General features: G+C 35.1%; 1 protein-coding gene across 2 annotated transcripts in view; it reads left to right on the forward strand.

Moving 5' to 3' along the window:
- LOC118197134 (putative methyltransferase DDB_G0268948) overlaps positions 1 to 4,989 on the forward strand; it is a 34,589-nt gene extending 29,600 nt beyond the window's left edge. For both annotated transcript variants that reach the window (XM_035368635.2, XM_035368636.2), the window contains exon 6: positions 4,523 to 4,989. In XM_035368635.2, the coding sequence (XP_035224526.1) occupies positions 4,523 to 4,643 (121 nt within the window). In that variant the 3' untranslated portion in view covers positions 4,644 to 4,989. The remainder of the gene's footprint in view (positions 1 to 4,522) is intronic.
- Positions 4,990 to 17,046: the final 12,057 nt, after the last annotated feature.

The following is a 17,046-nucleotide window of genomic DNA, read 5'->3' on the forward strand; positions in this document are numbered from 1 at the left end:
GGATTTTAATTGGAGCCTGCTGTAGTCTTTTAAACATTTCTCGCCGAAGCGCAGCTCCAAAGCGCCGGATAGAGCTTCGAAATCTAGCCTTTGATTTTCGGGAAGCGTCTGCAGGATATCCGCTGCGTCTGCTCTCAGAGAAGCGGCGAGATGACAGGCCTTAGCTTGGGAATCCCATCCATTCGCATCCGCAACGATAGAAAATTGTGTCCTATACACCTGCCAGGAGGTCTTCCCATCATATGTAGATAGTTTCAGAACGGAACGAGCAGGCATCGATAAAAATTTGAAACCTTCAGAATTGTTTCCTACCGTCGCTATGCACTTCTTTAGGCTGTCAACTTCTTTGGCGACGGCAGCAGAAGCCCTATCATCAATTTGTTGTTCGACGGCAGAAACTCTCTCTTCTATATGTTCTTTTACAGAAGAAATTCTTTCTTCTACTTGTTCTTTTACCGAAGAAACTCTTTCTTCTATTTGTCCAACTTTAGTTTCAACCGCGTCTATTCTGCCTTCCATAGCCTCAAATTTATTTTCTATTACGCAGGTAATTTCTCTTTTCATTTCGTTCTGACCTGCTTTCATCTCATTTTTAAGAGATTTCATCTCTTCCTTAACGGAATCCTGGCCCAATTTCATTTCTCCTTTAACGGATTCCTGGCCCAACTTCATTTGTTCCTGTGCCGTTTTCATTTCTTCCTTGAGGGATTCCTGGCCCAATTTCATTTCTTCTTTAACGGACCTTTGACCAGCATCCATTTTCTCTTTAATTTCTTCTTTAAAAGATGTTTGGCCAGCTTCCATCTTTTCTTGGAAAGCAGCAAAAGCAGTAATGAGCTGTCTCAATTGTTCTTCCATCCCTCTTGTTATTGGCATTCAAACCCCACTTCTGACACCAAAAATTGTTGCGTGCGTACGGGTTCGTTATGAAATGAATGCACAAGTCCGATGAAAAATGAACAAAAATTTATTATTATCACAACAGAAATGCTTAAATTTTCTCAAATTATCATGCAGTATCACAATATCTCACAGTATTTATCTTTTAACTACTTAAATGTACAATAGAACGTAATTCAAAACAGCTAAAGAACGCTAATCCGCGAATTCGCTATAATCAACAACGGCAGTTTTCTAAACAACAACAAACTAAGCAACTCCTACAAACTGAGATGTTTTCCTCCTTTTATAAGATTTTAAAATCACGCGCTAGAATTTTCCAGCACTTTCTCGAAATCAAAAAGAGATATTTATTTATTTAACGAACGCGCTCTTGTATTTTTAATTTTTCCGGCTTAGCTTTCTTTTAATATTCGTCACGCGCTGCACTGCGCGAGAAATAAAACCATTTAATTTATAATTGAACTAACATTAGCTTTTTAAATACCAAATTCGTAACACGCGCATTACAAAAAAAAAAAAAAAAAAAAAAAATTATGCAATGCATTACTAGAATACTGAGCAACACATTGACATAGTAAAGCTGATACTACAAATAAAACACACCATATACACTGCTCGTATCGGAAAAGTAGACAATTCTGTACATAACGCTGTACTGTAACGCTAAAACTAATCAAAAGAACACTAGACAATATCCTTTGGAAGCAGTCACAGTGAAAATTAGGAAGAAAATATATTGTAGCAGAGCCAGAATACTGAGTCAATTCAAAACATAAAATCCAGCAATACATTTCAATACATATTTACAAAGCTCTACAACCAAGAAAGTCTTTTTCAATACTACTATTATACATCACACTTACTTATCATTATACAACACTAAACTATTATACTCCACATTAATCTTCTCTTCTTCTCTACATATAATAAAAGAAAGAGTTTGTCTGTGTTGTGTGTGTCTTTCGTTTGCGCTGCGCGTAAGCTAATAGACGAAATTTGGCACATAGGTGCATCTAGACAAGAGCCAGTGCACCTCGAAGCGAATTTTTCGAAATTCGAATTAGAATTTTTTTAATTTTATGTTTTGTGACGAAATTGCGTCATTTTGAGACATAACAGGCTATAGGAAAGCGAGATTTTACTCTACACACTCCATTTTCACATCGTCATGAAACGTAGGCACTGAGCTATTTTACGAACTTAAAATAAATTTCGTGTTTCAATAAATCGATTAAATACGAATTTATTTAACAAAGTGAGCTTAACACTTTTTCAACGGGATTTTTTCTAAAAACGTTTATTTTTAAAAGTGTACAGTTTATTTTTCTTTGATTTTTGAACACGTTAAGCTTTCATCCTTCCGACTGCTTTTACAAAAAGAATTTGGGAAAAATGACAATATTTTGTATTTAAAAAGTTTTTTTAGGTGAAGCTTTCAAGTACACTTCTCACATCTTTAAAAATGTGATTTTGGCAACAATTTTCCTGTCTTATATTTTTTGATAGATTTTTGATGAAATCGCATCATTTTGAAAAGTTTCATCCTTTTAGAAATATGGGTTTGGCAACAATTTTTCATCGTATTTCTTATGTCACTATTTTTAAGAGATTGGCATACTTCATTGCCATTTTTATATTTTTATTGAGTGTTTTTGATAAAGTTGTTCTGTATAGTAAACTTCTGCGCGGAATTTTATGTTTTTTGAGTTGCTTTCATGTTATTTTTGCTTATTTCACTATTTATAAGATATTGAAAAGTTTTGCATGATTTTTTTTTCTTCAACGAAAAGTTGGTTAATTTTTTTATTAGGATAGTTAATATTTGTATTAAGGGCTATAGCTTATTTCACTGTAATTTTTTTTCTCTTGAAAATGTAAGATAAAATATCATTAATTATACTTTGCTTTTCAAAATTTTTTGTTTTTTGTATTCTTTTATGTTATTTATTACTCATTTCACTGTTTTTATGATATTGAAAAGTTTTGAGTGATTTTTTTAGGAAACAAAGTTCTTAACCTCCTTTATACCATTTGAGTTCTTAAGATTTTGCAAAGGGAAGTTGGTTAATTTATTTATTAGGATAATTAATATTTGTATTAAGGAATATTGCTTATTTCATTGTAATTTTGTTATACGTAATAACTTTTTTTTATACGCAGTTTTTAAATTTAACGTTTGGTGTTCCCTTCAGCCATTTTTCCGGTGCATTTAAAAGCCAGGCGAAGGCTGGCGGCAAAGCTGCTAGTAGAAAATAAATTATACAACATATTTAATGAAATACTGTACATACACTGAAATGAAATGGCGAATACTACAAAATAACAATCAATATACAATGTGCTTATCAGAAAGTTGGTTCTGCGGCTACGAATATTTGTTAGAAACTATTTTTCACAATACTAGAAACTGTAACAAAACATTTGCACACGATATTTCATGGTACTAGCCGAGAGCTCTATATATATGTATTCACTATTATACCGCAAACTTATTTGAAAACATAACACAACGAACTTCCTACTTAACAGGTCAATACAATAAGACAATATGCAAATTGAAATACACAGAATACAATACAAAAGTTAAGTAAACGCAATAAAATGTAAAGATTAATATTGAATAGAAGCGACACCAAAGTACAAATAGACAGACATTGATTGTGACAATCTGCATCTAAATGGTAACATGTTCCAGCAAAGTTATTCATGTACTGCACTAAACATGGCTGTCATGCATATACGTAGCATAAGTACAAAGGCATGCCATTAGAGTGTCTGAAATTGTCCCAATTTGAGTAGTTGAACATTATCGTATATAGTAAGATACCAAATTTGTAAAGTAAGAATTATGAAAGCTACTGATCTTCTGTAGTTGTTGGTTTAGAATTGCCTGCTGTACCTGCTGTTGACACCACTTCTGTTCAACAGAATTCACGACCACAAATGTCCATCACTCGATGAATCTGATTAAATGCGAGCTTACTTCTCTTCAGGGTGGCTGACCACCCGGACCTGTGTGCATCAGAGGGTTTTTTTTTAATGAAATGGTGTCGTGAGAAAACATTCGAAAGCAAAGTGATCCGGATCACATAGTGTTCCACATCTACAACTGTCTGAAGTAGCTAATCTGAAGCGCCGTAAGTAGCTTGGAAATGGTCCGTGTCCAGTAAAGAAGTGTGTAAGATGAGCAATACTGGCGACCAGATTCAGACCAACTTTGGGGAAGAAACGAAAAGTATTTTGAGTTCTGTAATCTTTTTTAAATAGGAAACTGGTGCTTTTAGGGATGTTTCAAGCATATTCAAGTCGTTAGCTGCTAGCTTAGCAAGCCTATCGGCCTCTTCGTTTCCAGCAATGCCTACATGCGCTGGAACCCAGCTCAGGTACGGTCATTGGAACTCGAGGATCTGAAATAGAGTATCCCCTAATAGTGTGGACAGAATCCGCTTTACTGCTGAGTTCTTTAATGGCCAGTAGGCTCGATGCTGAATCACTCAGTATTCTGACTGGTCCAGTCAGTATCACTCAGTGTTCTGAGCGTTTAAGACTATAAAATTTCGCAAAATGTAATTTCTTAATAGAGATCTTCCTATACTAATCCGCGTCTTTTATTTTGCAGCATAATGGATATTTTGGGAGTTAGTTCAATGCCAGAAGAAACATCTTTGGCTTATCAACGAAAATACTTCTTGATTTTATGTCGGAAACCAAAATATAAACCAAACGAAACCGAGCCTTAAACTGATCTCTAAACTCTATTAACTGACGTTTCTCTCTGAAGAAAATTATTGCTGCCTTCGAACTTTAACATCCATGGCAACTGAACACGTTAGATGATGATATAAACAGACGATTTTCATTCTACCTGAAATGAAAATTAGCAAACTTGAGAGTTATAACAGATTTTTAAATCTTTGACGGCATTTTGTTTTTATGCATTTTTGTTCTCAAAATCATTTGTTGTAACTTTAATTAGCTTATATTCATATGGATATTTATGCTCTTAAATGTCAATAATATTAATAAGCATTGTCTAATTCTTTATTTAGCAATATAATAGTTGAATAAAACATAATGAATAATGTAGTTGCAACTTCTTTATGCATAAAACATGAAGGAAATTTTTCACCAACAAGGAAAATATACCTGGCGTTCAAAAAACCCATGATAAGCAAATATTTATCAGATTAGAACAATATTCCATTTGCAAACAAGTCAAAATGTATTTTATTTAGGGTCCTATAGACGATTTACTGTGTGAGAAAATTAAAAAAAAATAGTAAGAAATCTGAAATATTTCAGATTTTAAATTACGTCCAAAGGGGCGTTTTTTTAACGTTTTGAGTGTTACCTTTATTTATTAAATATCATGTTCTTTGCACTTAAACCATAAAATTCAGTTCAAGAGCAATATCGCAAAATAATGTTAAATTAAGCATATCTTTAGAATTTCCGATATACACAGTCTCGCGAGCTGGAGATAAAAGTATTTTTTTCTATATAACGTTGTCATTTCTCGCTTTTAAAGCATTGAGTTTGTAAATCAAAAATTCGTTAAAGTTTTACAAAATATAAAATCTATAATGAAACAAATTCCAAATTTGGGATTTCAGATGCCCATATTCGCAGTAGGATTTCGTCATTCAAAATTCGATGGCTCTATGTACCATTGTTTTATCACAATGCGAGAAATAGACAATCATTCATGCAGATTTTTCATTATATTTAATTTCTTCAAATATAATGCAGGACTCTAACATTTTGTGGCAACAGTTTGAAAAGTGAACCGACGTTTATGAGTCCGACGCAAAATCGCAAAACGAAAACAATAGTCCTTCAGGGACAAAGCCCCTTTGGACTAATAAACTACTGTTAACCACGGGAGTATAGGCATAATGGTTTAAATAAATAAAAATAAATTTCTCTTTGTTCTTGGTTGGCAAATTTTGTTTTTATAGTAAATATGGATCAGTATAAATATTCTTAATAAAAATCTGAAAGCTTTTCCTAGAAAACTTGGAATGCAAAATGCATTTAAATTCTGTCAGAACAACTATTCTAAATATACAGTCCTAAATTTTCACTTGTGGTTTTTACCCAGTTATTCTGAAATTATGAAAACTCCTCCATATATTTCGGACTTAAATCCTATGGAATATGTACTCCAAGTGAAGTCAAGAAAAGAATAGGGAAACATGATATTTCTTCTTAAACTCTAGTAAAATCAATTCATGTGAAGGAATGCGAAATTCTTACACGAAAACGTTAGTATGCAAAAGCATATGAAAGAGTAATTTAAGGGAATTGAACGAAAAGTGAATGTTCTGTTGTTTTCATGTTTTCCCATCTTTCTTTCTCAATACAGTAAAATGCAAATAAAATATGAATGTTGTTAGTTATGTTGCTAATAACTGAATTGTTCAAAAACTAGAAAATTCAACCTTTATTTGGTATTTATTTGTACATAAAAAGATGCAGTGCAATTTGAAAGCAAATTGCTGTCGTTCATTGATAATTTTAGTTTACACAAAATTCAATAAAATGAGCCTTTTTAAATAAAATTATTGCTAATTAAGGTTGTATTTTATAAAGTAACCTGAAATAAAGTAGTCTTAAATTTGTTAAAGATTACCTTATATAGCATTTCATTATAAGAGTAATTATTAATTTCAAAGCAAAACTAAACAATAATATGTGTTTATATGTCAAAATTTATATCAATGCCCTAAAAGTTTAAAACTGAAATATGTATGCTGTATGTTTCAGAAGGGCTGTAAATGAAATCTTAAGAGTATATGTTAACAGGAAACAAATCCATTATTTTCTTTAATCAACACTACCAGCTTTTCAACACTAATAATTGCGTTTAATCTGTTCTTTCTACTAAATATACATGACACAATATTTTCCATCAAGTAAAAAAAAAATATATGAATATTTTAAATAATAAACATAATACACAAAAGCAAAATTTTATAAAAAAAATCAGTCTTTATATTAAAATAGATACATAAAATAAAAAACATTTATAGTCAAGAAATGATTAAAACTTTCGTGTTTCATTTGTAAAATTTTCCTTACATCATTCATTACACACTAATATATCAGTATTTCATACTTAAGATTTCTCAATTTCACATACGAGAGGCTTAATATCTAGTAGTAGTAGTAGTAGTAACGGAGGACGTGGGCACCATCCCTCCACCGTTAAGGTTAACCGGTAATAGCACCATGTCCGCCCTTATCTAGAGTTGACCATTTGGAGCCACGTGGGGGTCTCGTTTGCGTAATGGCAAACCGCACATTGAGTTGATCAATGTTAACGAATTTCGCTTAGTGCGCATGCTCAGTGGTGTACCGTTGGCGTGGGAGGAAATACTGGCGACTAAGGCGGGGGGAGGGCAACCCTACACAAACCTGTTAGTCATATTGGTTTTACTGTTTTACAATTGCAGTACTACGGAAATTTGTGTGTGCTTATTTCATGTGCTTCTGTTTCACTTCGTTCTGTTTTATTTTGTTCATAAACATTTAATTTATTATCAATTATTTGACTTTAATTCAGTAATTTAAAGTGGATTTATTCCTTAATTTTTGACAGTATATATGAAATGAACGTATAGTAAATGCTCAATTGCTTTTATTCCTCAGAAGTATAATCAATAAGCATTCGGCTAATTATCTTGTAATATTTCCTGTTTTGTAATCCTTCTTAAACGAAAATGTGCGTAGTTTACAATCGATAATTTTAATCAAAGTAATGAAGCAACTTACAACCTAACAAATTTTAAAACCTCGAACTGTTTACGCGTAGATAACACAATATCAACCATATACCGTGTTTATCGTCTTTTAAAATTGCGCCAAAGTTGTAATTGCGCCAAATTCTATTCTGGGCATGCGCAGTTAGCGAAATTTGTTTAACATTGATCAACTCAATGTGCGGTTTGCCTTACGCGTCCCGTTTGCAGTGCTGCTGTCCAATCCGCCAGCAAGGCTGCACTCTCGACCAGCTGCCCAGGCCCAGTACTTACTGATTCTAATCAAACAATACATGGCCATGCAAAGGCTTATCGCTATGCTAGCGTAGTAATACATATCAAAACTTAACATTAAAATACTTGAATTTGATATACACATAAGGACATATATGATACAGTTACACTGAAATGTGTGCGATAGGGAATTAAGTCCTAACTTGCTGTCGTGATTACTTGCTAAATTCATACATAACAGACATGGTATGTATCCCAGTAACACACACCTAAATTAAGTGTGGTACGGTTGAACAAATTTACATACAGTGCTTGTCATTAAATAAGAATACTATGGACATATCAGTGCTGTGGGTTGCAATTGTGAATACCATTACTGTACAACATATTATATTTACATAGAAGTAACCTGCTAAATTCATGCATAACAGTCATGCGAATTTAAATATGATACAGTTGAACAAATTTTCACGTAATGATGCATACAGTACTTGACATAATCAATGCTGTGGGATGTAATCATGAATACCATTAAGGTGCTTAGAATATTTACATAGTAGTTACCTGTTAAATTCAAACATAGCAGTCATGCGAATTTAAGTATGATACGGTTGAGCAAATTTACACATAAAATGCATACAGTATTTATCATTAAATAAGAATAATTTTGACATAATCAATGCTGTGGGATGCAATTATGTGTACCATTAAAGTACATATAATATTTACATAGAAGTAACCTGTTAATTTCATGCATAACAGTCATGCGAATTTAAGTAAATATTATATAAAATATTTACACATAAAATACTTACCTGCTAAATTCATGTATAACAGTCGTGTGAATTTAAGTATGATACAGTTGAACAGATTTACACATAATAATGCATCAGTACTTGTCATTAAATAATTTGACATACTCAATGCTGTGGGATGCAATCATGTATACCATTAGAGTACATATAATATTTACATAGAGTTACCTGCTAAATTCATGCATAACAGTCATGGTAATTTAGGCTTAATATCTAAAAAATTGAAGCTAATGTTACTAAAATGTTTTATAGTTCCTAGAAAAAGATTACATACAGTCTGTCTATCATAAGAAAAGCTCTCGCCAGTTAGTCTGCATCTCTCTGTTGCCGTAGAAAGGAGTCTTGACCCATTTTCCGTAGGGGTGTCTTGAAGACGAATGATAGCTCTTTTCCGCTAAGCCAACAGTCGCCAAAAACTATATAACAATAAAGTAATCCTTGGTTCGACCCTACTTCAAATAGACTAACCTTGTTGCTATAGCGACCGCCGGAGCTGTTCTTCTCGAAGGCAAATTCTACCTTCAAAATATAAGCATTAATGACTTACAAGATGCAATTAATGGGAATTAAAACAGATATCTGACTACATACCTTTTTGAATTGTAACTGCAGAACATTTCATAAACAGAAATGCAAATAAATCTGCTTTAACTAAAATTAAAAATTAAAAACTGGAATCAAAAATGAATGCTTAATACTCTTGCAACTACTTGTACGACAAACTTTGTAAGATAAATTATTTTGCATAAAAGATAGCTTTTGTAATTCAGTGCATCTTGGAACTTTGTTTCACTTTTATTTTATTTATTACGTGCTCCACCGTTAGGCACTACATAGAAAAGGAGGGATGCCTTGCGGAAAAATTTTAAGGGAAACTGACACTTATCCACTTTATACATGGTTAAATCCGAGAAAACCATGCAGCCTCATGCAGCCAGTCCATTCGCCAGGAGTTGAGCCGAGGACGGAATTACCGCTTTTGAGAGGCTTTTAACGCGCGGTCGCTGGTAAGCAGTTTCACTTTAAGGTTGAAAACAACATACTTATCATAATTCAGAATTTTTTATTAATGGAAAATATCACATTTTTTAATGAATGCAAGATAATTTACTTTTTAACGTGCAAAAAGTAGTACATAGAGAAACTCTTGAACAATACACTGCATCTCTGCCACAGCCTTGCATAGCAACAAGATTTATTATTGTAATATATATCAACATATCGAATTAATTAGATAAATAATATAAGAATTAATCCTAAATATTCCTCTAAGCCACATAAATAATATGCGGTTTAAAGAAATCGAAACCGAAACAATTAGGAATGCCATCCTTTTAGTAACAGTTTGCAACAATAACTGACGTTTTATTGCAGGGGCCATAAACTTCCATGTGTAACAATTTTACATAATAAAATTATTCATTTACCTATAAATAAGAGATACCAAAATTGTCACCTCAGCGTAATCTCTCGAGCGTTCAGGGTCAAACAATCAGGAACGAAGCACATGAAATTAAGTACTAGACAAAATTAAGCTAAATATTTCACTTTAACACTTGTTACCTATAGCCACAGTAGAGGTGATTTTGTTGTCTTATTACTATGCAACATACATGGGCTATCTTACCTTATAGAATGTCTTTCTAGGAGAAAATGGTTCACATTTATGTTACATATGGAGAAAATCATAAAAAAAAATTTAAAAAACCATGCAGGCAGCTCTCACATTAAGAAGAATCAAGAAATTAACTCAAGTTCTGTGATTTTATCGCTCAGCCACTGAATGGCAACCTGTGTGAGAATCAATATATACAAATTCTGGAATAATTATTGATTACTTTTGATAAGTCGAGCAAAAATGTTTCTCATATTTAATATTTCATTAATTTTAAGTTATACCAATGTATGAAATCATTATCTTTCCTGTGCTATTGTAGCTGAAATAAAATTGCATTCACACAGTCAAGATATCTGAATGCAAGTATATGTCATTACTTATAAGATAACGCATACTAATTACAGTATGAAAAATTTACTATTGTAGAATAATTTAATAAATTTGACATATTTCATAGTACGTTCAAATCATTAGATTGTTTGTTAAAGGAGAAGAATCGCTTAATGTAAAATTCGACTGAAAAGCAATAAGCAAAATTTATCCCACGTATGTAAATGATGCTACACATCAAGATTTCTTGTAAAAAATACTGAAGACAACAATCAACAAGACAATTTAATTAAGTATTGCAAAAGTGATCAACATTGCTTACTTCTGTGAAACAATATCGTTCAACTTGTAATTGTCATTAGTTCAATATTCTTCTCGACGATGATGATGTGATCCAGTTATATCAGACAAGCTTCATAGGAAAGACCTCTCAAAACAGTCTCCATGCGGCGTTCGAATGTTGCCCGTGCATTACATACTCCAAACGGCATCACCTTGAACTGCCAAAGTCCTTGACTGATAGTTAGTTAGGCCACGTAGTCGCAGACCAGGTTTCTAGGCAGCAGCCTTACCCTGTGTATAACACATGAAATTAAACATAACATTTTCTTTGCTAACATATGAGATTGACTGATCTTAAAAGCCATCTTTGCTCGGTCATCAGGATGTATCTTTACCTGTCAATATCCAGTCTTTAAATCAAGCTTTGGAAGCCATTTGCTTCCAGGAAAGAGTGTCCTGAATGTCGTCAGTTCTAGGAAGAGGGTAGCTATCATTCTTCGTAACCTCGTTCAACCGGGGATACAAAACGCAAAATCTAGTTGAACCGACTTTCTTTCTGAGCAGGACGATGGTTGATGCCCAAGGACTTGCTGAAGGCTTGATGATACCGCTTTCTTGCATGGCCATTAGAAGTTTTCCTACCTCTTCCTGTTTAGCAATTGGCAGACGTCTTGGATGTCGCTTGACTGGTGAATGATCTCCAGTTTCGATTTTATACTGTGTCAAAATGGTTTGACCCATGTAAGAAGATGAGTGGGAGAAAACATCTTGAAATTCTTAAATGACATGTTCAGCAATACTCCTCTCTTCATTGTTTAATTGTGTACTCTGCAATATCTCCGATATAATGCTCTGTGAAGACACGAATTCTAAAGTGTTTACTGCTTCGTTTATCGCTGGTCACTGGAGTACATGCTGCAACCACTTCACCTTTCCTAATAACTCTCGCCTTGTCAGTTATATTTGCAACTCTCACTGGAATAACGGTTCTCGATAGGTCAACGAGTGCTGAGGCTAAGAGTACTCCTTTCGGGGTGTTAGAGGATATTCCATGACGTCGTAGCGGAAATTTCTGTTTTCGGCTATGGATCCAGGAAAAAACATTCTGTTCTTGCTGGTACTGTGATGTCGTCTTGAGCTATGATTTTGGTGGGCAGATTTAATTCCTTCATCGCTAGTTCCTAATAGGGTTACCTCTTCAGAGGCAGAATGCAGCTCATTATTTTAAGAGTTCAAGAAGGAATTATGTTTTCGTAGAAAGTCTAATCCAAATATGCAAGGATCTGTACTATTTGCTATAAATGCCATGTGATGGTAGGCGGCACTTCCAAACGTTATGTTTGCGTTCAATTTTCCATCGATGGCAATTTTATTCCTGGACACAAACACAATCTCGAGAATAACGCTGGGGAGGGGGCGTCGAAATGAATTTACCTTCCAATTGTTGAACCAGATCTTCCCGGATGTTGGTAACATTGGTTCTATCGATGCTCATTTTGCAAGGAACTCCGTTGATATGTCCTATGATGAAGAGTCCACAACTGCTGCCACTCACTGCAGAAATCTGAAACTCTTTAAAGTGAAGCTTCTCATTATCCTCTGCCCCGTGAGATGGCCACAAATTAGTTTCCCTGCTTCTTCGTGGGACGAAATTATTTTCCATGCCCTAGAGAGTTCTGCAGTTCCTTCGTACGTGACCTTCAACACCGCAGTTTCAGTATATTGCCACTCCTATTCGTATCAAGGCATTGACTTGTCTGGTAAATCGTCTAGACGAGTAGTAACTTTATACACTGGCTACTAGATTTGAGCTGCTCTGACTGGGTGGCCTGTTCTTTATGAGTTACTTGCTGGGCAACCTCGAACTTCATGGCGCACTCTAAAGCGGCTTTTAGAATCCTTGAAATCCGCCATTTTCAAAGCTTTCTATATTTCAGGATCCCGGATGTCAATGACGAGGATACTGCAGGGACAGAAATTTCCTTGTTTCTCTCCGCTACGGCTTAAGAATTCAACGGTAGCTCTCCACCACGTGGCTCGCCTCCCTCAAAACATTTGTTCTTATGGCAATCGGATCTTGGAAGACAACTGGCAGGACTAATTACGAAACAAAGATTCTTATATGCTAAATGACTATGTGTGCTTTGCACGATATGGAAAGACTTCATGCAGAGTACGTTAAATTTCATCGGATTGCTTGGGCAATTTGCTTATCATATTAGAGCTAAACCGTGTTATAGGAAAAGTAGGAAGGTTTCTCGCAATTTACGAATCGTGTTATAGCGAAACCGTTTTAGAGGATGCCATGTTGTAGGAGGGCTACCTATACTGCAAATTCTGGCAATCTGGAGACATTTTTGCCCTGTTTTTCGCCACTTAAAAATCCTTTTATTATCTTCATTTCTTCATATAGTTTGAGCACTTTAAGCTAACATTACTAGAGTATGTGCATATCCTAGTAACCATAGGAAACATGACCTCATTTCTCTAATCATTTGTTTACCAACTTAAGATAATACTGTTACATTTTTTTTTTCTGACACCAATTGTTGCGTTTCTTCCTACACGTTCGTACGGGGTTCGTAGATTTGGAGTGAATAACGACGACACTTGATGAAGTATCAAAACACACTTTATTCTTTACCAATATTAGTCAGGGCAGCTTCAAAATCCTTTTACAGTCGTCGAAGATCTACTATAAACAGGCTGGAACAAGCAGCGACACAGCTTTCACCACTGTCAGGCAATAACGGTGGAGACATCTTCACTTTCTTCTTTCTTTCCAGCGACAGCGAGGCAGCCGGTCCGCTGGGTAATTATCATATCGGCCAGGTAGCCCCGCTGACGGAAATAACTTGATCAACGTAACACATTTATATATACATATTGTGCTCAAGACGAATGCTGGGGGCAGTGCAAACAAATGCTGGACAAGACGATAATGCAGTGATGGAAGAAGGGTGCATTGCGGGTGAGAGGAACGATTTCAGTTACATATTTACAGAGTTATGGAATAGGTGGTTATAAAAGATATCCACAACGTGAACAATAAATGAGTACAGTGCAATATATGAGCAATTAACAAAGGGACTGATAAAACAGTAAAAGTAATATCTAAAATAGGGCTAAATACTAAATAGCAATACTAAAAATAATAAGAAGTAAAATACTAAACAGCAAAATAATACATAAAATAAAAAAAAAGGCAAAACAGTGAAAACAATACATAAAATAAGGCAAAATACATAATTCAAGGTTCATAATTCAGGGTTTACACTTCAAGGAGATAAGCATATACAGGGAATAAGAAAAGCCGAATAAGCTAACTTAAGATGAAATTAGTTCATTACAGGTACATGGGGGCTGTGCTGGTAACGAGGACGGCAGCTGAGAATTACTCCAGCCTGTCTGAGATTTTGCGTGCAATATTTATGCAATCGCATATGCGTTTCAATGCATTGCGATTTTTCGAAGTAATTTCGGGCCATGCATGGATGCGGTTTGCTACTGGTTGCCTAAGATGATATTTGGCGGTTTCTCTGCAAGCGAACAGATAGTGGTCCAGATCTCCTACCATCCCGCATGAGCAATGGTCGTTTTCGCGTCGTCTGAAGCGATGCAGGTAAGTCATGAAGGGACCGTGTCCTGTCAGAAACTGAGTGAAGTGAGACGAGCCACTTTTTAAAAGCCGGCAGACTATTGGAAAAAATCAGTGAACTCTTCTGCCGGTAGCCTCTGTCTCCCACAGATGTTGCCAACATTTGAGTAATTCTCTCTCGACCTCAGCTTTTAAGAACGAGCCCGGGAGAGGCACGTCAAGTGTGCGAACGTGGGGGTCTGTTGCTGCTCTTTTGGCTATTGCATTTGCAGTTTCATTACCCAGTATTCCGGTGTGGGCAGGTACCCACTGGAGTTCAGGCCTATAGTATTGTTACGGACTTGGTATTTAAATAGCTTATGTTAGTTGAATTGTAAATTAAATGGTTTTATTTCCCGCGCAGTGCAGCGCGTGACGAATATTAAAAGAAAGCTAAGCCTAAAAATTGAAAATACAAGAGCGCGTGCATGTAACATTTAATAAATATCTCTTTTTGATTTCGAGAAAGTAGTAGAAAATTCTCGCGCGCGATTTTAAAATCTTATAAAAGGAGGAAAACCTCTTAGTTCGTAGTATCCCCATGGTTCGTACGTAACCTGCAGATACATAAAGAACTAAAAATAAGACTCATAGCTGATCAAATTCTCACCACGAGCCACAATTTCTATGCTAAAATAGAACTTTCTCAATACGAACATATCCGTGATCTGATAAATTATGATCCTACTATAGAAATTGCAGCAGAAAAGTGTAAGAGGCATCTTCCATAACAGCAAAAGGTGAAATGTGTATATATTGTACATAGTACTTGTTGGATGCATATTTAATATTTGCATTTCTTTTTTTCTTTGTATATTTTATTTCCTCACTGCTTAATTATGTTATGATTTTTGCAATAATCTTGTTACTGGCAACGTGCTTTATTTTACTATAAAGTTTGTGTGAATGGCAACAGTTGTTCATGTTTATGTTTCAGTAGAATAGCGTTCTTAGCCGCACTGCGCTGCAGGCAATTTTTCTCTTAAATATTTCATCTTTTAGAATAGCAATAAAGTTTATTATACAAAGCTGATGCTTTTTAGTTCAAGGCAACTAGTACTATTATCTTTATTTTATCTTCATTGTGTCATTTTACCAGTGTCTTTGAAACTTTATAGACTTATGGACATGATCCGTGTACCTGAATCTTCAAAGCACTGATTATTTATTGCTAGTGTAAAATGTTTTTCACCATTTGCTACTTCGCTCAAATACCGCCGTCCCTATATGTACATAGTGTATAGTTTCAGTAACTCATGTGCCTCAGTGTTGTACAAGAACTTTAGTGTTTAATTTCTCAGACCAAGACTTCATTGAATTGTAATATCTACTCTTTCAAGATGCATTGGCTGTGGACAATTCACGGGAGGGTGACACCCACGTGACTACCACTGTCCAATCTGTGTTTAACAGCAAGGATGAATTTGAATATTTTGTTTAGCTAATCTGTTGCACTTAGTTGTGCCATTTGTCTTCATTTAGATCGCGATATTAGTTTAATTATTCCAATCTGAATAACCTGTTTCAAAACTTGATAATTATTAATATATCCAATATTTCTCATTGCACGCGTAAGCTGCTTTGCTCGGAGTCTGAACTTGGGTGGGTGACCACCCACGTGACAGGCTTCTGCCAATCATCTCCCTCCACTCCAACTACATTTCACAAAATTTGATAAGTTTCGCCTAGTTGACGCGGCGTAAATCGCCTTAATTAAAAACTTAAGTACCAACGCCTTAGGGCAATTTACCAACAGAGACGGTTAAAGTAGCGGTTGGCTACTAATTGCCGCCTAGCCATTGACTCGACCTCGACCTCGAGTTTGTTGTTTAGAAAACTGCTCTTGTTGCGAATTTGCGGATTAGCTTATTTAGCTGTTTTGAATTACGTTCTATTGGACATTTGAGTAGTTAAAAGATAACTACTGTGAGATATTGTAATACTTCATGATAATTTGAGGAAATTTAAGCATTTTTGTTGAGATAATAATAAATTTTTGTTCATTTCTCATCGGACTTGTGCATTCATTTCGTAACGAACCCGTACGCACGCAACAGTATTTTGGTGTTCTTAGTAAGAGTTTTTGTATGGCCCTGACGAGTGGATTTTTACTACATGTACCTTGGATTGCCTGGAGGTTAGAGGCTGAGTCTGAATATATACTGGAATCGTTATTTTCCAGTGCGGTCCCAGATCTTTAAGACCTGTTTCCCATGTAGAATACAGTATCCGCTACCGGTGCCACATTCTTCTTTGGAACCATCGGTGTAGATTGCAGTGACTTTGAACCACGGTGGTGACCTGCAGTTAATCGAGATGTTGAATTCGGCCGGGTAGTAAGGTGGCTCGGGAATGCTTTGTCCTTGTCTGTATAGACATAAGTCCTGTCCCATAAAATTATTGTCTTTTTGAGTCGGAGCACTCGCACTATTGCACTCTCACGCTGAGCTAAGAGATGTAGAGGCG

The sequence above is a fragment of the Stegodyphus dumicola genome, chromosome 4 (assembly GCF_044657685.1).
Source record: "Stegodyphus dumicola isolate Sdum_Otavi_A_Nest chromosome 4, ASM4465768v1".
Lineage (NCBI taxonomy): Eukaryota > Metazoa > Arthropoda > Arachnida > Araneae > Eresidae > Stegodyphus > Stegodyphus dumicola.